Consider the following 22,959-nt stretch of genomic DNA (forward strand, 5'->3'; position numbering starts at 1 on the left):
TATCTTAACACAGCACAGACAAGCAGCTCCAATAATACTTGCTGCAAAGCTGCCTGGCTGAATCTTTTTACAATTTCTCTTTTGAAGGCAGTGATTCCGATGCTGTCAGCCCTTTAGTACCTCACTCCTGTGGCTATTCCTCATATATATCTGACTTCTTTTTTGGAGCGGAGCTGCTTTTCTGCTTGGCGACCTGGTGACTATCCCTCGAGGTTAAGGTGGTGTCTGGACATGCTACCTTGGGCTGTTAAAAATGAGGACTAAAACTCTCAAAACATTACATCACTAGTCGGAACTGATGGTGTGAAAAAGCTCGCAGCTGTCTCGAATGTGACTTTGTTCCTATTCATTATACATATACAGGAAATAATGTGAGTTTGTCAATATATTGCATCTCCGTAACTTCAACATTGAAAAAAACACAAGCTTCCTGGGTGTGCCTTTCGGAGTCAGTGCCCTCAGGAGTAGAGGCGAAACTCTCCCAGTGCGTGATCAAAGCTTGCGCCCAAGCCCTAAAGGGATTGCAATATGGAATGAGAGGGTTCCCTCCCGTGTAGAATGTAAACGATCCCATGGCCATTAATTCGAAGAAGGACAGGGGGAAGTTTTACCTGGTGTCCTTAACCCAATATTTAACCCTTGACCAACATCATTTTTTATTTTTTTTAAAAGATGATCACATTGCTGTTTGTGGGAGCTTGCTGTGCGCAGTTTGCGCACTTTCTACATTACAACAGTGACTACACTTCCAGGTACTTCATTGGGTGTAAAGCACTTTGGGACATCCTGAGGTGGTGAAAGGTGCTATATAAATGCAAGTTCTTTGTATTTTTCTCAAGATAATGTAAACATCTTCTAATCATGATCTTGAGGGAAATTAGTTTGTGATCTCTCATGTCCGCTTTATACAACGGCAGTAAATGTCTGAAATCTGCTAAGTAACCCGTGGGTTGAAATCACGATGTATGATATGAATAACAAACTGCAATTGGCTATTTCAGAGGTAGGAGTATTTTTCAAACAGATTTTTCATTAGCTGAAAAAGCTTCAAAAGGTATGTTTATACCAACCCATTAAAACGCCACATTCAGTACATTAACTTAGCTGCATTGTGAATGGAATTAAGTTAAAACCAGGAAGTACGTACTGCAAATAAATGTGTTATTGACCTTATAAGACAAATATTACAATATACATTAATAATTTAGACAAAGGAATTGAATGTAATGTCTCCAAGTTTGCAGATGACACTAAACTGGGTGGGAGTGTGAGCTGTGAGGAGGATGCTAAGAGGCTGCAGGGTGACTTGGACAGGTTAGGTGAGTGGGCAAATGCATGGCAGATGCAGTATAATGTGGATAAATGTGAGGTTATCCACTTTGGTGGCAAAAACAGGAAGGCAGAATATTATCTGAATGGTGACAGATTAGGAAAAGGGGAGGTGCAGCAAGACCTGGATGTCATGGTACATCAGTCATTGAAAGCTGGCATGCAGGTACAGCAGCCGGTGAAGAAGGCAAATAGCATGTTGGCCTTCATAGCGAGAGGATTTGAGTATAGAAGCAGGGAGGTCTTACTGCAGTTGTACAGGGCCTTGGTGAGGCCACACCTTGAACATCGTGTACAGTTTTGGTCTCCTAATCTGAGGAAGGACATTCTTGCTATTGAGGGAGTGCAGCGAAGGTTCACCAGACTGATTCCCGGGATGGCAGGACTGACATATGAAGAAAGACTGGATCGACTAGGCTTATATTCACTGGAATTTAGAAGAATGAGAGGGGATCTCATAGAAACATATAAAATTCTCACAGGATTAGACAGGTTAGATGCAGGAAGAATGTTCCCGATGTTGGGGAAGTCCAGAACCAGAGGTCAGGATAAGAGGTAAGCCATTTAGGATCATTTAGGAGAAACTTCTTCACTCAGAGAATTGTGAACCTGTGGAATTCCCTACCACAGAAAGTTGTTGAGGTCAGTTCATTAGATATATTCAAAAGGGAGTTAGATGTGGCCCTTACGGCTAAAGGGATCAAGGGGTATGGAGAGAAAGCAGGAAAGGGGTACTGAAGTTGCATGATCAGCCATGATCCTATTGAATGGTGGTGCAGGCTCAAAGGGCTGAATGGCCTACTCCTGCACCTATTTTCTATGTTTCTAAGACACCATTGAATGGCTACATGAGCCGTTGGGCTGTAAAAGTTGCATTTAAAGAGATCATATGAAAAAAACTTTGTTCTCGCATTTAGAAAAAGTGTTAAATCGCCTATTTTTAATTAAATTACCGATGTCATATAGCACAATTTCACTCCATAAGCCTGTTCCAGTTATTTAGGCAATTCATCTGTTAGTGTTTTTCCTCCGTGACAAGGCTTTATGTGTGCTCTGTGTATTCTATACACAATGGGCCAGAATATGTTGGAAAATAAGAGTGTGATTAATGCGCACGTCATTATTAATCATCCAGCAAATTGTGGCGAGGAAGAGAAGCCCCTTCTGCTCCGTTATTAGCCTCGCAAAAACAGCAGTTCGCCCTCAACCCTCCCATGAGTTTCAAGATTATGCTGCATTTGCGCATTGATTACCCATTAAAATCGCCGCAGAAAGTTAGGGCTGGTATTTAACACCGTAAGGACCCTTTGATAATGATACTTATGTTCCTGGAATGCCACTCAATCTCTCCAAGCCAGGAAGGGAACAATTGTAACTGTGGAGTCTCACTCCTGCAGGTAGTAAATTGTTTTTAGAGATTTTTTAAATAAAAATTTTTTTAATTTGTTTTTTTTACTTTTCCTTTTTGTCTTTTTTCTCTCTCTCAATCCAATATTTCTTTCCCACTTTATATTTCACTTTCCGAATCTGATTTGACTCTTAATTTATCCTATTTCCTTATCCGTCGTTCCTCTGGTTTTTTCTCAATCCTTAAATCTCATTGGTTAAGAGATAGACTGTTGGTCCTGTCGTTCACCAAGGTCCCAGATACCCTGTTGCTGTTATCCAGCCACTTGCAGTGCAGAAAATCTTCGAGCTGAAGGGTGAGGAAAAAAACCTAAGAGATGTCCCGCTCCAGCACCTTCTGGGCCAATGCAAAGGTTAAAAACCTTGTCTAGATTAAAATTTTCTGAAAGTTTCTCTTGAGAAACAAATATACAGTGAAGGTGTAGTGAATAGACCATTTCTGCTGTAGGTATATTTTATGGCTGTTTTGATTTGCATTATACAGAGATGCTGCAGGGAAGGAGGTGTACCGTCTAGCACTACAGACAAGGGAACAGCACATCAGGAGGGACAAAGCTACCAGCAACATTTGCACAGCTCAGGTAAAGCTGACAGCACCAATCTGTTCAGTACTTTCAACACTAGCTGGTCGACAGCATTGAACTAAGATTTACTAACAACTTATGTTCAACAATTTACTCACACCTTGTTCTATCTCCCTAATCCTCCGGTAACTTCTCCTCCGTGCATCTCGCCTTGTTCCACCCCTCGCTTCTCTCTTTTAAAATCCTTGTTCTGTACCGCCCACACAAAAACCACACCAATTTTCTCACTGAGATATCTTCTCTGATTTCCTCCTTCTGCCTCTGCACTGAGCAACTTCTCACCCTCAGTGATTTCAACCTCCACCTCAACTCTTCTTGCTCCCTCTCCTCTGAGTTCACAGCCCTCCTTTCCTCCCTTAATCTCTCCCTCCATGTAAATTCATCCACCCATATACACAGCCACCCTGTCAATCTTGTCGTATCACGTGGTCTCGCTAACCCTACCTTGCATATCACCGATAAGGCACTCTCCAACCATTTCCTTATATCACCCTCTACCCACATTCCCCTTCCCCCTCCCAACCCCACTTCTGTCTGTGTCCACCCCTGGAAAAAATTCTCCCCCAAGTCTCTGACCACTGCACTTTTTATAGAATCATAGAAATTTACAACATGGAAGGAGGCCATTTCGGCCCATGGAGTCTGCGCCGGCCGACAAAGAGCTATCCAGCCTAATCCCACTCTCCAGCTCTTGGTCCGTAGTCCTGAGGTTACGGCACTTCAAGTGCATGTCCAGGTACTTTTTAAATGTAGTGAGGGTTTCTGTCTCAACCACCCTTTCAGGCAGTGAGTTCCAGACCCCCACCATCATCATCATCCATCATAGGCTGTCCCTCGTATCGAGGATGACTTGCTTCCACGCCAAAAAGGGATGAGTTCATAGGTGTTTCAATGAAGGACCTAATATTCCAGGTCCCAAAATGCATGTTGAAGGGCGGAAAATGCCTGTGCGTGGATTTTTTTAACGTGTGGTGGCCGTTGCACAACAGCCATCACACGGGCTTGACAGAGCTAGATCTTGGTCCAGTGACAAGGATTAACCAAGACGACTGGAGCTCAAAGGAACGGCATGTGGAGGCCCGACCTGGCATTTGGCACGACGGCCCTGACCTGTAAGGACCATCAGCAGGTCGGGGTCAAAGCAGCTGTGTGGTGGCATACCACTTCAAAGTACAGCGCGAGCTAGACCCCAACACACTCTGGGTGAAGAAATTTCCCCTCAAATCCCCTCTAAACCTCCCACCAATTATTTAAAATCTATGCCCCCTGGTTGTTGACCGCTCTGCAAAGGGAAATAAGTCCTTCCTATCCACTATCTAGGCCCCTCATAATTTTATACACCTCAATATGGTCTCCGTGGTCACAGTGGAAGACACAGAAACCATGCCAGAAATGGCTGGTCACAGGAATGTGGGAAGGGAGGACCTTGAGACAATCACTATCACTAGGGGGGTAGTGCTGGACAGGCTAATGGGACTCAAGGTAGACAAGTCCCCTGGTCCTGATGAAATGCATCCCAGGGTATTAAAAGAGATGGCGGAAGTTATAGCAGATGCATTCGTTATAATCTACCAAAATTCGCTGGACTCTGGGGAGGTACCAGCGGATTGAAAAGCAGCTAATGTAACACCTCTGTTTAAAAAAGGAGGCAGACAAAAGGCAAGTAACTATAGGCCGGTTAGTTTAACATCTGCAGTGGGGAAAATGCTTGAAACTATCATTAAGGAAGAAATAGCGGGACATCTAGATAGGAATAGTGCAATCAAGCAGACGCAGCATGGTTTCATGAAGGGGAAATCATGTTTAACTAATTTACTGGAATTCTTTGAGGATATAACGAGCATGGTGGATAGAGGTGTACTGATGGATGTGGTGTATTTAGATTTTCAAAAGGCATTCGATAAGGTGCCACACAAAAGGTTACTGCAGAACATAAAGGTACGCGGAGTCAGTGGAAATATATTAGCATGGATAGAGAATTGGCTGGCTAACAGAAAGCAGAAAGTCGGGATAAATGGGTCCTTTTCGGGTTGGAAATCGGTGGTTAGTGGTGTGCCACAGGGATCGGTGCTGGGACCACAACTGTTTACAATATACATAGATGACTGGAAGAGGGGACAGAGTGCAGTGTAACAAAATTTGCAGATGACACAAAGATTAGTGGGAAAGCGGGTTGTGTAGAGGACACAGAGAGGCTGCAAAGAGATTTAGATAGGTTAAGCAAATGGGCTACGGTTTGGCAGATGGAATACAATGTCGGAAAGTGTGAGGTCATCCATCTTGGGGGAAAAAAACAGTAAAAGGGAATATTATTTGAATGGGGAGAAATTACAACATGCTGCGGTGCAGAGGGACCTGGGGGTCCTTGTGCATGAAACTCTTTTTGAGTTTATCTGTGAACATAAAAAGACATTAAACCGTGCCACCCGCCCTGGATGACACAGCAGACATTTACAAGGCCCCTTTTTTTGTGTTTTTCTTTTTTTTGGTTTTTTTTGGGCACTAAAATCACAATTTTTCCCCAGTGCCCCCTATAAAGGGAAGGGGGACACTAAAAGCACCGGCAATTAAAACAAATTAAACTTTAAAACATAAAATCAAATTAAAATTTGGATGCACTCCAGTCCCTCCGGTGCCCACCTCTCGCGGAAGGCCGCGAGCGTACCGGTGGACACCGCGTGCTCCATCTCCAAGGACACCCTGGACCGGATGTAAGAGCGGAAGAGAGGCAGGCAGTCAGGTTGAACGACCCCCTCGACCGCCCGCTGCCTGGACCGGCTGATGGCACCCTTGGCCATGCCCAGGAGCAGTCCTACGAGGAGGCCTTCGGACCTACCCGCTCCCCTCCGCACAGGGTGCCCAAAGATCAGGAGAGTGGGACTGAAGTGCTGCCAGAATTTCAGGAGCAGCCCCTTCAAATAATAAAACAGGGGCTGCAACCTCGTGCATTCCATAAAAACATGGAACACGGACTCTTCCAGACCGCAGAAATTGCAGGCGGCCTGGGAGTCCGTGAACCGGCTTAAAAATTTGTTGCATGGCACTGCTCCGTGCACCACCCTCCAGGCCAAGTCCCCGATGAATAGTGGGAGGACCCCTGCGTAGAGTGCCCTCCATCGGGGACCCCTGCCTCCTCCGGACGGCAAGATGGTACGCCATGGCGTGTCCGGATGGCCGGCGAGGATGGCAAAGTTGAGAGTGTGCAGGAGCAGCCCGTACAGGAAACCCCTCCGCGCGGAACTGAAAGGCACGGAGGGGATTTCCCCGAGGCGGCTCAAGTTGTGAGGCGCCGGCCCCCGAGGGAGGTTCCGGGGTTTGGCGCCGATGAGGAATTCCGTCCGGACGGGGGTCAGTTCGGACGGGATCTCCCCACGTGCTTGAGCCTCCTCGATGCACCCAACGGAGTCAGGGCCCAGAGCTGTTTTTAGCGACTCGATGGCATCGGCCGCGTGGCGGACGTTGGCAGAATTTAGGCGCCGCGCCAGCGTGTCTGGCGCCATCCAGCCCGCTCCTCCGCCATCGAGCAGGTCCCTGACCCTGGTCACCTCACCAGCCACAGCCCTCTCTTCCGACCGCCACATAAAACCTCGGTCGTGGAGGTACGGATTCCCGAGCAGCGGTTCCTGCAGGACGGCCGCCACTCCAGCCGGCGGAGAGCTGCGCTTGGTGGAGACTTTGTTCCAGACCCTGATGAGTTCCTTGTAAAAGACAGGCAGCTCCCGGAGGGCGGTCCTGACACCCCCCAAGTTCACAAACAGGAGCTGCGTGTCGTAATTGAGGTCGCGCTGCTGGCGGAAGAAATACGTCGCCAGAGCGCACCACCTAGGAGGGGGCTCGACGTAAAGGTATCTCTGCAGGGTCTGAAGACGGAAAGTCACGAGTTGGGCGCTGACGCACACCAACGACTGACCGCCCTCCTCAAGCGGGAGACTCAAGACCGCAGCAGAGACCCAGTGCTTCCTGTTGTTCCAGAAGAAGTCCACCAGCTTCTTCTGTATCTTGGCGACAAACGCAGGGGGAGGGGTCAAAGTGACCAGCCGGTACCACAACATTGCGGCCACCAGCTGGTTTATGACTAGCGCTCGACCCCTGTAGGACAGCACTCGGAGCAGTCCTGTCCAGCGCCCTAGGCGAGCGGCGACCTTGGCCTCCAGCTCCTGCCAGTTCGCCGGCCAGGCTCCCTCGTCGGGGCTAAGGTAGACTCCCAGATAGAGGAGATGGGTCGTGCTCCAGGCAAAAGGCCTGAGCTCCTCCGGCAGGGAGTCCACCCGCCACTGACCCACCAGGAGTCCGGAACATTTCTCCCAGTTGATCCTGGCGGAGGACGCGGCCGAGTAAATCTCCTGGCACTCACGCATCCTCCGCAGGTCAGCGGGATCCTCTACCGCGAGGAGCACGTCATCGGCGTAAGCCGAGAGGACGACCCCCACGCCCGGCCCTTGCAGAGCCAGTCCCGTCAACCTCGTCCGCAAGAGGCGCAGGAAAGGCTCCATGCAAACGGCGTATAACTGGCCGGACATGGGGCATCCCTGGCGCACCCCTCTCCTAAAGCGAAGGGGCGCCGTCAAGGACCCGTTAACCTTAATCAGACACTCCGCGGCGGCGTACAAAAGTCGGATCCGGGCGACGAAATGCGTCCCGAACCCGAAAGCGCGCAGAGTTCCGAGCAGATAGTCGTGATCCACCCTGTCGAACGCCTTCTCTTGGTCGAGGGATAGGAAGGCGACCGACAGACCAGCCTCCTGGGAACAATGGATGAGGTCCCGGACCAGATGGATGTTATCGTGGATTGTCCGGCCCGGGACCGTGTAGGACTGGTCGGGGTGGATCACGTGGTCCAGCACGGCACCAAGGCGAGCAGACATCGCCCTGGCGAAGATTTTGTAGTCCGTGCTGAGGAGGGAGACCGGGCGCCAGTTCTTAAGGAGGCGGAGATCGCCCTTCTTAGGCAGCAGGACGATAACTGCCCTGCGCCAAGAGAGGGGCATCTCCCCGGTCGCCAGACTTTTCCCCCAGGACCCGCGCGTAGTCGCTCCCCAAGACGTCCCAGAACGCCCTGTGGAACTCCACGGTCAGCCCGTCCAGCCCCGGGGATTTTCCCCTCGAGAGCCGGTCGAGGGCACCGGTCAGCTCCGCCAGGCTTAGCGGAGCTTCCAGATTTTCGGCGCCCTCCGGGCTGACCTTCGGCAGGTCCTCCCACAAAACTCTACGCGCTTCCTCGCTGGACAGATCCGGAGAGAACAGAGCCCCGTAATATTCACGGGCCCTGTTGTTGACGCCCTCCGGATCCGAGACGAGAGAGCCGTCGTTGGCCAGCAGCGTCAAGAGCTGCTTACGGACACTCTGCCTTTTTTCCAGCGAGTAGAAGAAGGGGGAGCCGCGGTCCAGATCCCGCAGGAACCGGATCCGCGACCTCACGAACGCGCCTCGGGACCCGACGAGCTGCAGGTCCTTCAGCGCGGCCTTCTTCGCTTCGTACACCGTCCGCAGGGCTGGGTCCTGGACGACTTGACCGAGACGGGCTTCCAGGTCGAGCACCTCTTTTTCTAGGCGCCCGACTCTGGCCGCCCGTCTCTTGGTCGACCCCCTCGCTTACTCTTGACAGAAGACGCGGACGTGAGCCTTGCCCACGTCCCACCATAGCCTCAAGGAGGGGAAGCCCCCCTGCTTCCTTCTCCAGTCGGACCAGAATCGACGGAACGAGTCCTGGAACCGCACGTCCTCCAGCAGCCGGTTGTTAAAGTGCCAGTACGCGGACCCCGTCCTCGTGCGGAGCGAAGCGAGCTCCACCCACACCAGGTGGTGGTCCGAACACGGCACCGGCCGCATGGAGGCCGCCGGGACGCAGGAAACTTACGCCCGAGACACGTAAAGGCGGTCGACTCTAGACCATCCTACTCCAGGCCTCACCCAAGTAAAGGCGCTGGAGTCGGGGTGGAGATTTCGCCAGACGTCCACCAAGTCGAAGGACCCGACCAGGTCCCTCAACTTCTCCATCGCCATCATGCACTGCGGGGCACCGGAGCGGTCCCTCGCCTCGAGGGTGCAGTTAAAATCCCCCCCGAGGACAATGCAGTCGCCGACGTCGACGGAGCCAAGAAGAGCGGACACCTCTTCAAAGAAGCGCGTTTGCTGCGGGCCGGGCAGAGGGGCGTACACGTTCACGAGATGGAGCGGCACGTCCCCCAGGCGAACCGTTACGTGCAGCAAGCGGCCTGGCACGGGCTCCTCGACCCCCAAGATCTCCGGCTGAAAATGCAGGCCCAGCAAGATGGCCACCCCACTAGAAGTGGCGGTGAGGTGGCTCATGCAGACCTCTCCTTGCCATTCCAGGAGCCACGTGGCTTCGTCTCCCGGAACGGTGTGGGTTTCTTGCAGGAAGCACACCGCATATTTCCCCTCCCGCAGGAGCGAAAAATTGTCAAATCTACGGCGTGCCCCTCTGCCGCCGTTGATGTTGAGGCTGGCTATGGTTATCTTTATGGCAAAAGCATAGTGCAACCTCTGCCTTAACCTATTGTGGGGGAGGGAGCGGAGTCTTTTGTTGAACTCCACTCCCTCCGCAGCCCAGCGAGGAGTCCCTCGAGCTCGCGCAGCTCAAGGTGTTGCACCTTTGTCAAGGGCCCGCCCGCGGCCAAGGTTTTAGCGGCGGCGCGGACGGACCCCTTGATCAGCTCTGGCTCGGACCATTTTTCCAGGGCCAGTCGGGCTTGGTTGCAGCGACCCCGGCTCTGGGCCAAAAAGTCCCGGAGTTCCTTTGCAGGAATGAGGATGGTCTCTAGATTTTCCCCCGCGTCCCCCACCGAGTCCCCGTCCTCCGGGAGGTGGCCGCCAGCAGCCGGCCCATCGACCGCACAAGGTACGGCAAATGAACCGGCCGCTCCAACCGGCCCTGGCTCTGCCCTGATCCCACCCCCAGGATCGTCGGCAGAGGAGTCCCCACTGGGCTCTTTTAAAAATGGTGCTGGGTCGGGAAATGACAGCGGAAGGGGTTCCCCCTCCGCCCCAGGAACCGGGGAACAAGGAGAGACCCGGCCATAGGAAATCCCCAGGCTCCCCAAGTGCTCCAGCTCCAAAGTAAGGGGCGAGGGTGGGTGTTCCTCCCCCTCCCCGCTGCCACCCCCCGGCCCAGCATCCACAGTGTCATAAAAATCATTCGTTTCATTTTCTGCCGGGTCGAGCGACTCCCGGGGGAAGTTGGGTATTGGCTGGGCGGGCTCAGGTTCGGCCTTTTCGGCCCTGCCCGCCTCAGTCCCCGGGACGCCCGGCCCGGCGGCAATGCATTCCTCCGCGGTCCCCACGCCCCCCTCGACAGGCAGATCTTCCACGCCATCCCCGGGAGGCAGAGGCTGGGCAGCCTCGACTGTCTCACCCTCCCCGGGGACAGACTCCTCCCGCCTACGGCGCTGCTTGGGGGCGCTGGTGGGGGACGCGGGACACGCGGCGGGCACCGACTCCTCTGCGGAGGGATGTTGTTCCCCCTCCGCCTCAACGGAGCGGCGCCTCCTTTTGTTGCTGGAGGTGCGCTGAGGCAGGGAGACCTCCATGTCTGCCGAGGCCTCCCGCTCCGCCCCCCCCTTTTCCTTTTCTTGCCCGCGCCCGGGCCCCTCTGCGGTGTTGTTCAAGGGCACGGGCTCAGGGCACCCCGCGCTCGCCGGTGGCTGGGTTGGGCCGAGCGCGGTGGTCAATCTTTCTGGCGCACTGAGGGGACCCGCCTCGAGATGTTTCTCCTTGTTCCGCGCCTTCTTTCCGTTCGGACGCTCTCCCTCCCCCCCGCCGGAGGCCCTGAAAACAAAGGCCTCCGACGATGCCCGCGCACCTACGGCTCCCGGCACGCGGACGCAACCCGGGGGAGGGGTGGCGGCGGCGCCAGCCTTGGCCGCCTTCGGTGGTTTGGCGGCCTTGGAGGCGGGGCAGTTCTTACGAACATGCCCCACCTCCCTACAGGCATGGCACCGCACGCCGCCCGACGTCCAGAAGACGCGGTAGGCAGTCCCCTCGTGCACCACATTAAAATTCCCCTCCGTCGTCTCCTCCCGCGCCAGCCGGACAAAGAGCTGGCGGCGGAAGGAGAACACGTGGCGCAGGCTGTTCTCCCTGAGGCCGAGCGGTATGGGGTTGATCCCTGACCTTACCTCCCCCAGTTGTTGTAGGTGAGGGAGGAGGAGCTCAGCGGGAACAAAGGGCGGGACGTTCGACACGATGACCCTCTGCGCGGTGGCCTCAAGAGGATCCACCGGCAGGAACGTCCCGCCCACCGTGAGCCCCTTTTCGAGGGCCAGGGACACCGCTCGCTCCGACCCCAGGAAGAACACAGCCTTCCCAGACATCTTGGAGGCTGCGACAATGGCCGAGGGGCCGACTACCCCAGCCATCGCCCGCACGCACTCCTCGATGCTCATTGTGGGGTGAGTGTAGCTCTTGACCCCGTGTTTCCTGGTTATAAGTCTGAATGGTGGCAGGGCAGCGGGTGGCGCAGGAGGTGCCGTGGAAGCGGTTGCCACCTGCGCATCTGTCCTTGCTGGCCCTGCCACCGGCGTGGATGGGGTCGCCTTCACGGGGTCCCTTTAAGGGCTACACCCACCCCAAAGTCACAGGCCTTAATGGTCTTTATTGGCCTCGTATATTGACTGAGCAGAGGAGCTCTTAACGAGGCACACCTCTCCCCTAGTTGGCAATTGGGGAGGGGCCTTGCTCCCTCTGCTCAGTTGTCTCAATTGTTCTGGTTTTTTTTAAATTAGGAGGAAGGGGTCTCAGAGAGAGAGGGGAGAGACAGAGAGAGAGAGATAGAGAGAGGGGGGTGGGAAGAGGGGGGTGGGAAGGGGGGGGAACTGCAAGGGCAGGTCTCCCCTCGCAGCTGTGGGTGGGTGCAATCCCCAGATGGCAAAAATCAAATAGTCTTTGGGGTGGTCTTCGGGTGAGGGGAGAAGACGTCTTCACCTGGGGCAGCTAGAGCCACCAGGCACACATTCCTAACGATGTTAATAGGGTGATTAAGAAAAATCTTCAGCCTGGTAGCTCCAGCTATCCCAGGCTAGGCAAATGTTGGGGGGGGGTTCAATTGTGTGTGCGGCCTAGCTGTAAGCAAGGCCTCCACACACACTATCCACACACACACACCCCCCGCGATGTTCCGGCCCTCAGTAGTCTTCTTTCCTCCCCCCACCGATATAACAAAGTCTTTTTGGGAAATGCACCCACACCCACTTGTAGAAGATGTAGAGTCTCCCTCATTCCACACTGGATGTTGTTGGTCTTTCCCCCTCTCTCCAACTCTTTGTAGAATGTTAAAGTGGTGAAAGTTTTCTGCTTTTTCCTCCTCTCCCTCTGGGTGAAAGTTGGTGGTGAAGCCCCTTCCTTCCTTCTCTTCCTGGGCTGTTCTCAGGGCTCTCCAGGCAGGAGCTAAGGTTGGTAGCTGCTCTCCTCACTGCAGCAGAGCTCCAACTGTGCAGGACACGCCTCCACTGCTCCACAATTGGTCCTTGTGCATGAAACTCTTTTGAGTTTACCTGAAAAAAAAACATAAACATTAAACCGTGCCACCCGCCTGGGTGACACAGCAGACATTTTCAAGGCCCCTTTTTTTTTCCTTTTTTTGTTTTTTTTTTCTTTCTTTTTTTTGGTTTTTTTTGGGGCGCTAAAATCACATTTTTCCAAGTGCCCCCTATAAAAGGGGAGGGGGACACTAAAAGCACCGGCAATTAAAACAAATTAAACTTAAAAAACGTAAAATCAAATTAAAATTTGGTTGCCGGGCGTGATGATGCACTCCAGTCCCTCCGGTGCCCACCTCTCGCGGAAGGCCGCGAGCGTACCGGTGGACACCGCGTGCTCCATCTCCAAGGACACCCTGGACCGATGTAAGAGTGGAAGAGAGGCAGGCAGTCAGGTTGAACGACCCCCTCGACCGCCCGCTGCCTGGACCGGCTGATGGCACCCTTGGCCGTGCCCAGGAGCAGTCCTACGAGGAGGCCTTCGGACCTACCCGCACCCCTCCGCACAGGGTGCCCAAAGATCAGGAGAGTGGGACTGAAGTACAGCCAGAATTTCAGGAGCAGCCCCTTCATATAATGGAACAGGGGCTGCAACCTTGTGCATTCAATAAAAACATGGAACATGGACTCCTCCAGACCGCAGAAATTGCAGGCGGCCTGGGAGTCCGTGAACCGGCTTAAAAATTTGTTGCACGGCACTGCTCCGTGCACCACCCTCCAGGCCAAGTCCCCGACGAATAGTGGGAGGACCCCTGTGTAGAGTGCCCTCCATCGGGGACCCCCGCCTCCTCCGGACGGCAAGATGGTACGCCATGGCGTGTCCGGACGGCAGGCGAGGATGGCAAAGTTGAGAGTGTGCAGGAGCAGCCCGCACAAGAAACCCCTCCGCGCGGAACTGAAAGGCACGGAGGGGATTTTCCCGAGGCGGCTCAAGTTGTGAGGCGCCGGCCCCCGAGGGAGGTTCCGGGGTTTGGCGCCAATGAGGAATTCCGTCCGGACGGGGGTCAGTTCGGACGGGATCTCCCCACGTGCTTGAGCCTCCTCGATGCACCTAACGGAGTCAGGGCCCAGAGCTGTTTTTAGCGACTCGATGGCATCGGCCGCGTGGCGGACGTTGGCAGAATTTAGGCGCCGCGCCAGCGTGTCTGGCGCCATCCAGCCCGCTCCTCCGCCATCGAGCAGGTCCCTGACCCTGGTCACCTCACCAGCCACAGCTCTCTCTTCCGACCGCCACATAAAACCTCGGTCGTGGAGGTACGGATTCCCGAGCAGCGGCTCCTGCAGGACGGCCGCCACTCCAGCCGGCGGAGAGCTGCGCTTGGTGGAGACTTTGTTCCAGACCCTGATGAGTTCCTTGTAAAAGACAGGCAGCTCCCGGAGGGCGGTCCTGACACCCCCCAAGTTCACAAACAGGAGCTGCATGTCGTAATTGAGGTCGAGCTGCTGGCGGAAGAAATACCTCGCCAGAGCGCACCACCTAGGAGGGGGCTCGACGTAAAGGTATCTCTGCAGGGTCTGAAGACGGAAAGTCACGAGTTGGGCGCTGACGCACACCAACGACTGACCGCCCTCCTCAAGCGGGAGACTCAAGACCGCAGCAGAGACCCAGTGCTTCCTGTTGTTCCAGAAGAAGTCCACCAGCTTCTTCTGTATCTTGGCGACAAACGCAGGGGGAGGGGTCAAAGTGACCAGCCGGTACCACAACATTGCGGCCACCAGCTGGTTTATGACTAGCGCTCGACCCCTGTAGGACAGCACTCGGAGCAGTCCTGTCCAGCGCCCTAGGCGAGCGGCGACCTTGGCCTCCAGCTCCTGCCAGTTCGCCGGCCAGGCTCCCTCGTCGGGGCTAAGGTAGACTCCCAGATAGAGGAGATGGGTCGTGCTCCAGGCAAAAGGCCTGAGCTCCTCCGGCAGGGAGTCCACCCGCCACTGACCCACCAGGAGTCCGGAACATTTCTCCCAGTTGATCCTGGCAGAGGACGCGGCCGAGTAAATCTCCTGGCACTCACGCATCCTCCGCAGGTCAGCGGGATCCTCTACCGCGAGGAGCACGTCATCGGCGTAAGCCGAGAGGACGACCCCCACGCCCGGCCCTTGCAGAGCCAGTCCCGTCAACCTCGTCCGCAAGAGGCGCAGGAAAGGCTCCACGCAAACGGCGTATAACTGGCCGGACATGGGGCATCCCTGGCGCACCCCTCTCCTAAAGCGAAGGGGCGCCGTCAAGGACCCGTTAACCTTAATCAGACACTCCGCGGCGGCGTACAAAAGTCGGATCCGGGCGACGAAATGCGTCCCGAACCCGAAAGCGCGCAGAGTTCCGAGCAGATAGTCGTGATCCACCCTGTCGAACGCCTTCTCTTGGTCGAGGGATAGGAAGGCGACCGACAGACCAGCCTCCTGGGAATAATGGATGAGGTCCCGGACCAGATGAATGTTATCGTGGATTGTCCGGCCCGGGACCGTGTAGGACTGGTCGGGGTGGATCATGTGGTCCAGCACGGCACCAAGGCGAGCAGACATCGCCCTGGCGAAGATTTTGTAGTCCGTGCTGAGGAGGGAGACCGGGCGCCAGTTCTTAAGGAGGCGGAGATCGCCCTTCTTAGGCAGCAGGACGATGACTGCCCTGCGCCAAGAGAGGGGCATCTCCCCGGTCGCCAGACTTTCCCCCAGGACCCGCGCGTAGTCGCCCCCCAGGACGTCCCAGAACGCCCTGTGGAACTCCACGGTCAGCCCGTCCAGCCCCGGGTCCTTGTGCATGAAACTCTTTTTGGAGTTCACCTGCAAAACATAAAACATTAAACGGTGCCACCCGACCTGGGTGACACTCCAGACATTTACAAGGCCCTTTTTTTTCCCCCCCCATTTTTGTTTTTTGTTTTTTTTTGGTTTTTTTCTTTTTTGGTTTTTTTTTTGGGCACTAAATTCACAATTTTCACCAGTGCCCCCTATAAAAGGGAAGGGGGACACTAAAAGCACCGGCAATTAAAACAAATTAAACTTAAAAAACGTAAAATCAAATTAAAATTTGGTTGCCGGGCGTGATGATGCACTCCAGTCCCTCCGGTGCCCACCTCTCGCGGAAGGCCGCGAGCGTACCGGTGGACACCGCGTGCTCCATCTCCAAGGACACCCTGGACCGGATGTAAGAGCGGAAGAGAGGCAGGCAGTCAGGTTGAACGACCCCCTCGACCGCCCGCTGCCTGGACCGGCTGATGGCACCCTTGGCCGTGCCCAGGAGCAGTCCTACGAGGAGGCCTTCGGACCTACCCGCTCCCCTCCGCACAGGGTGCCCAAAGATCAGGAGAGTGGGACTGAAGTGCAGCCAGAATTTCAGGAGCAGCCCCTTCAAATAGTGGAACAGGGGCTGCAACCTTGTGCATTCAATAAAAACATGGAACACGGACTCCTCCAGACCGCAGAAATTGCAGGCGGCCTGGGAGTCCGTGAACCGGCTTAAAAATTTATTGCACGGCACTGCTCCGTGCACCACCCTCCAGGCCAAGTCCCCGATGAATAGTGGGAGGACCCCTGCGTAGAGTGCCCTCCATCGGGGACCCCCACCTCCTCCGGACGGCAAGATAGTACGCCATGGCGTGTCCGGACGGCCGGCGAGGATGGCAAAGTTGAGGGTGTGCAGGAGCAGCCCGTACAGGAAACCCCTCCGCGCGGAACTGAAAGGCACGGAAGGGATTTCCCCGAGGCGGCTCAAGTTGTGAGGCGCCGGCCCCCGAGGGAGGTTCCGGGGTTTGGCGCCGATGAGGAATTCCGTCCGGACGGGGGTCAGTTCGGACGGGATCTCCCCACGTGCCTGAGCCTCCTCGATGCACCTAACGGAGTCAGGGCCCAGAGCTGTTTTTAGCGACTCGATGGCATCGGCCGCGTGGCGGACGTTGGCAGAGTTTAGGCGCCGCGCCAGCGTGTCTGGCGCCATCCAGCCCGCTCCTCCGCCATTGAGCAGGTCCCTGACCCTGGTCACCTCACCAGCCACAGCCCTCTCTTCCGACCGCCACATAAAGCCTCGGCCGTGGAGGTACGGATTCCCGAGCAGCGGTTCCTGCAGGACGGCCGCCACTCCAGCCGGCGGAGAGCTGCGCTTGGTGGAGACTTTGTTCCAGACCCTGATGAGTTCCCTGTAAAAGACAGGCAGCTCCCGGAGGGCGGTCCTGGCACCCCCCAAGTTCACAAACAGGAGCTGCGTGTCATAATTGAGGTCGAGCTGCTGGCGGAAGAAATACCTCGCCAGAGCGCACCACCTAGGAGGGGGCTCGACGTAAAGGTATCTCTGCAGGGTCTGAAGACGGAAAGTCGCGAGCTGGGCGCTGACGCACACCAACGACTGACCGCCCTCCTCAAGCGGGAGACTCAAGACCGCGGCAGAGACCCAGTGCTTCCTGTTGTTCCAGAAGAAGTCCACCAGCTTCTTCTGTATCTTGGCGACAAACGCAGGGGGAGGGGTCAAAGTGACCAGCCGGTACCACAACATTGCGGCCACCAGCTGGTTTATGACTAGCGCTCGACCCCTGTAGGACAGCACTCGGAGCAGTCCTGTCCAGCGCCCTAGGCGAGCGGCGACCTTGGCCTCCAGCTCCTGCCAGTTCGCCGGCCAGGCTCCCTCGTCGGGGCTAAGGTAGACTCCCAGATAGAGGAGATGGGTCGTGCTCCAGGCAAAAGGCCTGAGCTCCTCCGGCAGGGAGTCCACCCGCCACTGACCCACCAGGAGTCCGGAACATTTCTCCCAGTTGATCCTGGCAGAGGACGCGGCCGAGTAAATCTCCTGGCACTCACGCATCCTCCGCAGGTCAGCGGGATCCTCTACCGCGAGGAGCACGTCATCGGCGTAAGCCGAGAGGACGACCCCCACGCCCGGCCCTTGCAGAGCCAGTCCCGTCAACCTCGTCCGCAAGAGGCGCAGGAAAGGCTCCACGCAAACGGCGTATAACTGGCCGGACATGGGGCATCCCTGGCGCACCCCTCTCCTAAAGCGAAGGGGCGCCGTCAAGGACCCGTTAACCTTAATCAGACACTCCGCGGCGGCGTACAAAAGTCGGATCCGGGCGACGAAATGCGTCCCGAACCCGAAAGCGCGCAGAGTTCCGAGCAGATAGTCGTGATCCACCCTGTCGAACGCCTTCTCTTGGTCGAGGGATAGGAAGGCGACCGACAGACCAGCCTCCTGGGAACAATGGATGAGGTCCCGGACCAGATGGATGTTATCGTGGATTGTCCGGCCCGGGACCGTGTAGGACTGGTCGGGGTGGATCATGTGGTCCAGCACGGCACCAAGGCGAGCAGACATCGCCCTGGCGAAGATTTTGTAGTCCGTGCTGAGGAGGGAGACCGGGCGCCAGTTCTTAAGGAGGCGGAGATCGCCCTTCTTAGGCAGCAGGACGATGACTGCCCTGCGCCAAGAGAGGGGCATCTCCCCGGTCGCCAGACTTTCCCCCAGGACCCGCGCGTAGTCGCCCCCCAGGACGTCCCAGAACGCCCTGTGGAACTCCACAGTCAGCCCGTCCAGCCCCGGGTCCTTGTGCATGAAACTCTTTTGAGTTCACCTGTGAAAACATAAAAACAATAAACGGTGCCACCCGACCTGGGTGACACTCCAGACATTTTCAAGGCCCTTTTTTTCCCCCCTTTTTTTTTTTGGTTTTTTTTTGTGTTTTTCTTTTTTTTTTTTGGTTTTTTTTTGGGCACTAAAATCACAATTTTCCCCAGTGCCCCCTATAAAAGGGAAGGGGGACACTAAAAGCACCGGCAATTAAAACAAATTAAACTTTAAAACGTAAAATCAAATTAAAATTTGGTTGCCGGGCGTGATGATGCACTCCAGTCCCTCCGGTGCCCACCTCTCGCGGAAGGCCGCGAGCGTACCGGTGGACACCGCGTGCTCCATCTCCAAGGACACCCTGGACCGGATGTAAGAGCGGAAGAGAGGCAGGCAGTCAGGTTGAACGACCCCCTCGACCGCCCGCTGCCTGGACCGGCTGATGGCACCCTTGGCCGTGCCCAGGAGCAGTCCTACGAGGAGGCCTTCGGACCTACCCGCTCCCCTCCGCACAGGGTGCCCAAAGATCAGGAGAGTGGGACTGAAGTGCAGCCAGAATTTCAGGAGCAGCCCCTTCAAATAGTGGAACAGGGGCTGCAACCTTGTGCATTCAATAAAAACATGGAACACGGACTCCTTCAGACCGCAGAAATTGCAGGCGGCCTGGGAGTCCGTGAACCGGCTTAAAAATTTATTGCACGGCACTGCTCCGTGCACCACCCTCCAGGCCAAGTCCCCGATGAATAGTGGGAGGACCCCTGCGTAGAGTGCCCTCCATCGGGGACCCCCGCCTCCTCCGGACGGCAAGATGGTGCGCCATGGCGTGTCCGGACGGCCGGCGAGGATGGCAAAGTTGAGGGTGTGCAGGAGCAGCCCGTACAGGAAACCCCTCCGCGCGGAACTGAAAGGCACGGAGGGGATTTCCCCGAGGCGGCTCAAGTTGTGAGGCGCCGGCCCCCGAGGGAGGTTCCGGGGTTTGGCGCCGATGAGGAATTCCGTCCGGACGGGGGTCAGTTCGGACGGGATCTCCCCACGTGCTTGAGCCTCCTCGATATACCTAACGGAGTCAGGGCCCAGAGCTGTTTTTAGCGACTCGATGGCATCGGCCGCGTGGCGGACGTTGGCAGAATTTAGGCGCCGCGCCAGCGTGACTGGCGCCATCCAGCCCGCTCCTCCGCCATCGATCAGGTCCCTGACCCTGGTCACCTCACCAGCCACAGCCCTCTCTTCCGACCGCCACATGAAGCCTCGGCCGTGGAGGTACGGATTCCCGAGCAGCGGCTCCTGCAGGACGGCCGCCACTCCAGCCGGCGGAGAGCTGCGCTTGGTGGAGACTTTGTTCCAGACCCTGATGAGTTCCCTGTAAAAGACAGGCAGCTCCCGGAGGGCGGTCCTGGCACCCCCCAAGTTCACAAACAGGAGCTGCGTGTCATAATTGAGGTCGAGCTGCTGGCGGAAGAAATACCTCGCCAGAGCGCACCACCTAGGAGGGGGCTCGACGTAAAGGTATCTCTGCAGGGTCTGAAGACGGAAAGTCGCGAGCTGGGCGCTGACGCACACCAACGACTGACCGCCCTCCTCAAGCGGGAGACTCAAGACCGCGGCAGAGACCCAGTGCTTCCTGTTGTTCCAGAAGAAGTCCACCAGCTTCTTCTGTATCTTGGCGACAAACGCAGGGGGAGGGGTCAAAGTGACCAGCCGGTACCACAGCATTGCGGCCACCAGCTGGTTTATGACTAGCGCTCGACCCCTGTAGGACAGCACTCGGAGCAGTCCTGTCCAGCGCCCTAGGCGAGCGGCGACCTTGGCCTCCAGCTCCTGCCAGTTCGCCGGCCAGGCTCCCTCGTCGGGGCTAAGGTAGACTCCCAGATAGAGGAGATGGGTCGTGCTCCAGGCAAAAGGCCTGAGCTCCTCCGGCAGGGAGTCCACCCGCCACTGACCCACCAGGAGTCCGGAACATTTCTCCCAGTTGATCCTGGCGGAGGACGCGGCCGAGTAAATCTCCTGGCACTCACGCATCCTCCGCAGGTCAGCGGGATCCTCTATCGCGAGGAGCACGTCATCGGCGTAAGCCGAGAGGACGACCTCCACGCCCGGCCCTTGCAGAGCCAGTCCCGTCAACCTCGTCCGCAAGAGGCGCAGGAAAGGCTCCACGCAAACGGCGTATAACTGGCCGGACATGGGGCATCCCTGGCGCACCCCTCTCCTAAAGCGAAGGGGCGCCGTCAAGGACCCGTTAACCTTAATCAGACACTCCGCGGCGGCGTACAAAAGTCGGATCCGGGCGACGAAATGCGTCCCGAACCCGAAAGCGCGCAGAGTTCCGAGCAGATAGTCGTGATCCACCCTGTCGAACGCCTTCTCTTGGTCGAGGGATAGGAAGGCGACCGACAGACCAGCCTCCTGGGAGCAATGGATGAGGTCCCGGACCAGATGGATGTTGTCGTGGATCGTCCGGCCCGGGACCGTGTATGACTGGTCGGGGTGGATCATGTGGTCCAGCACGGCACCAAGGCGAGCAGACATCGCCCTGGCGAAGATTTTGTAGTCCATGCTGAGGAGGGAGACCGGGCGCCAGTTCTTAAGGAGGCGGAGATCGCCCTTCTTAGGCAGCAGGACGATGACTGCCCTGCGCCAAGAGAGGGGCATCTCCCCGGTCGCCAGACTTTCCCCCAGGACCCGCGCGTAGTCGCTCCCCAGGACGTCCCAGAACGCCCTGTGGAACTCCACAGTCAGCCCGTCCAGCCCCGGGTCCTTGTGCATGAATCCCAAAAAGTTAGTTTGCAGGTGCAACAGGTAATCAGGAAGGCGAATGGAATGTTGGCTTTCATTTCGAGAGGGATGGAGTACAAAAGCAGGGAGGTCCTTCTGCAACTGTATAGGGTATTGGTGAGGCCGCACCTGGAGTACTGCGTGCAGTTTTGGTCACCTTACTTAAGGAAGGATATACTAGCTTTGGAGGGGGTACAGAGACGATTCACTAGGCTGATTCCGGAGATGAGGGGGGGTTACCTTATGATGATAGATTGAGTAAACTGGGTCTTTACTCGTTGGAGTTCAGAAGGATGAGGGGTGATCTTATAGAAACATTTAAAATAATGAAAGGGATAGACAAGATAGAGGCAGAGAGGTTGTTTCCACTGGTCGGGGAGACTAGAACTAGGGGGCACAGCCTCAAAATACGGGGGAGCCAATTTAAAGCTGAGTTGAGAAGGAATTTCTTCTCCCAGAGGGTTGTGAATCTGTGAAATTCTCTGCCCAAGGAAGCAGTTGAGGCTAGCTCATTGAATGTATTCAAGCCACAGATAGATAGATTTTTAACCAATAAGGGAATTAAGGGTTATGGGGAGCGGGCGGGTAAGTGGAACTGAGTCCACGGCCAGATCAACCATGATCTTGTTGAATGGCGGAGCAGGCTCGAGGGGCTAGATGGCCTACTCCTGTTCCTAATTCTTATGTTCTTATGTTCCCCTCAGCCTCCTCTGTTCCAAAGAAAACAAACATGGCCTGTCCAATCTTTCCTCATAGCTAAAATACTCCAATCCAGGCAACATCCTCATAAATGTCCTCTGTACCCTCTCTCCTGCAATCACATCTTTCCTGTAATGTAGTGACCGTAACTGCACGCAGTACTCTAACTGTGGCCTAACTAGTGTTTTATACAATTCAAGCAGAACCTCCCTGCTCTTGTATCCTATGCCTCGGCTAATAAAGGCATGTATTCCATATGCCTTCTTAACCACCTTATCCATGCTTTTTGTTCTTGATTAATCTGTGTCTTTCTAAATGAAGATTTATCCTGTTGCTCAGAATTATTTCCAATAATTTTCCCACCACCGAGGTTAGGCTGACTAGCCTGTAATTACTCGGTCTATCCCTTTCTCCCTTGTTAAATAAGGGTACCAGGTTAGCAGTCCTCCAGTCCCCTCCGGCACCACACCTGTACCCGGAGAGGATTAAAAAATTATGGTCAGAGCCTCTGCTATTTCCTCTTTTACTTCACTTAACAGCCTGGGATACATTTCATCCAGGCCTGGTGATTCGATCCACTTTCACAGCTGCTGAACCCCTTAATACTTCCTCTCTCACTATGTTTATTTCATCTAATATTTCACACTCCTCCCTGGTTGCAATGTCTGCATCACCCCTCTCTTTTGTGAATGTGAGGTTATCCACTTTAAGGGCAAAAACACAAAGGCAGAATATTGGTTGGAGGTACAGCAGGCGGTGAAGAAGGCTATTGGTATGTTGGCCTTCATAGCTAGGGGATTTGAGTATAGGAGCAGGGAGGTCTTACTGCAGGTGAGGCCTCACCTGGAATATTGTGTTCAGTTTTGGTCTCCTAACCTGAGGAAGGACGTTCTTGCTATTGAGGGAGTGCAGTGAAGCTTCACCAGACTGATTCCCGGTATGGCTGGACTGACATATGAGAAGAGACTGGATCAACTGGGCCTTTATACATTGGAGTTTAGAAGGATGAGAGGGGATCTCATAGAAACATATAAGATTATGACGGGACTGGACAAGTTAGATGCGGGAAGATTGTTCCCGATGTTGGGGAAGTCCAGAACCAGGGGACACAGTCTTAGGATAAGGGGTA

General features: G+C 55.3%; 1 protein-coding gene across 3 annotated transcripts in view; it reads left to right on the top strand.

Moving 5' to 3' along the window:
* Positions 1 to 22,959, top strand: part of gldc (glycine dehydrogenase (decarboxylating)) — a 210,993-nt gene that overhangs the window by 76,553 nt on the left and 111,481 nt on the right. For all 3 annotated transcript variants that reach the window (XM_070888438.1, XM_070888437.1, XM_070888439.1), the window contains one exon: positions 3,221 to 3,317. In XM_070888438.1, the coding sequence (XP_070744539.1) occupies positions 3,221 to 3,317 (97 nt within the window). The remainder of the gene's footprint in view (positions 1 to 3,220; positions 3,318 to 22,959) is intronic.

This window comes from Pristiophorus japonicus, chromosome 1, assembly GCF_044704955.1.
Source record: "Pristiophorus japonicus isolate sPriJap1 chromosome 1, sPriJap1.hap1, whole genome shotgun sequence".
Classification (NCBI taxonomy): Eukaryota; Metazoa; Chordata; class Chondrichthyes; family Pristiophoridae; genus Pristiophorus; species Pristiophorus japonicus.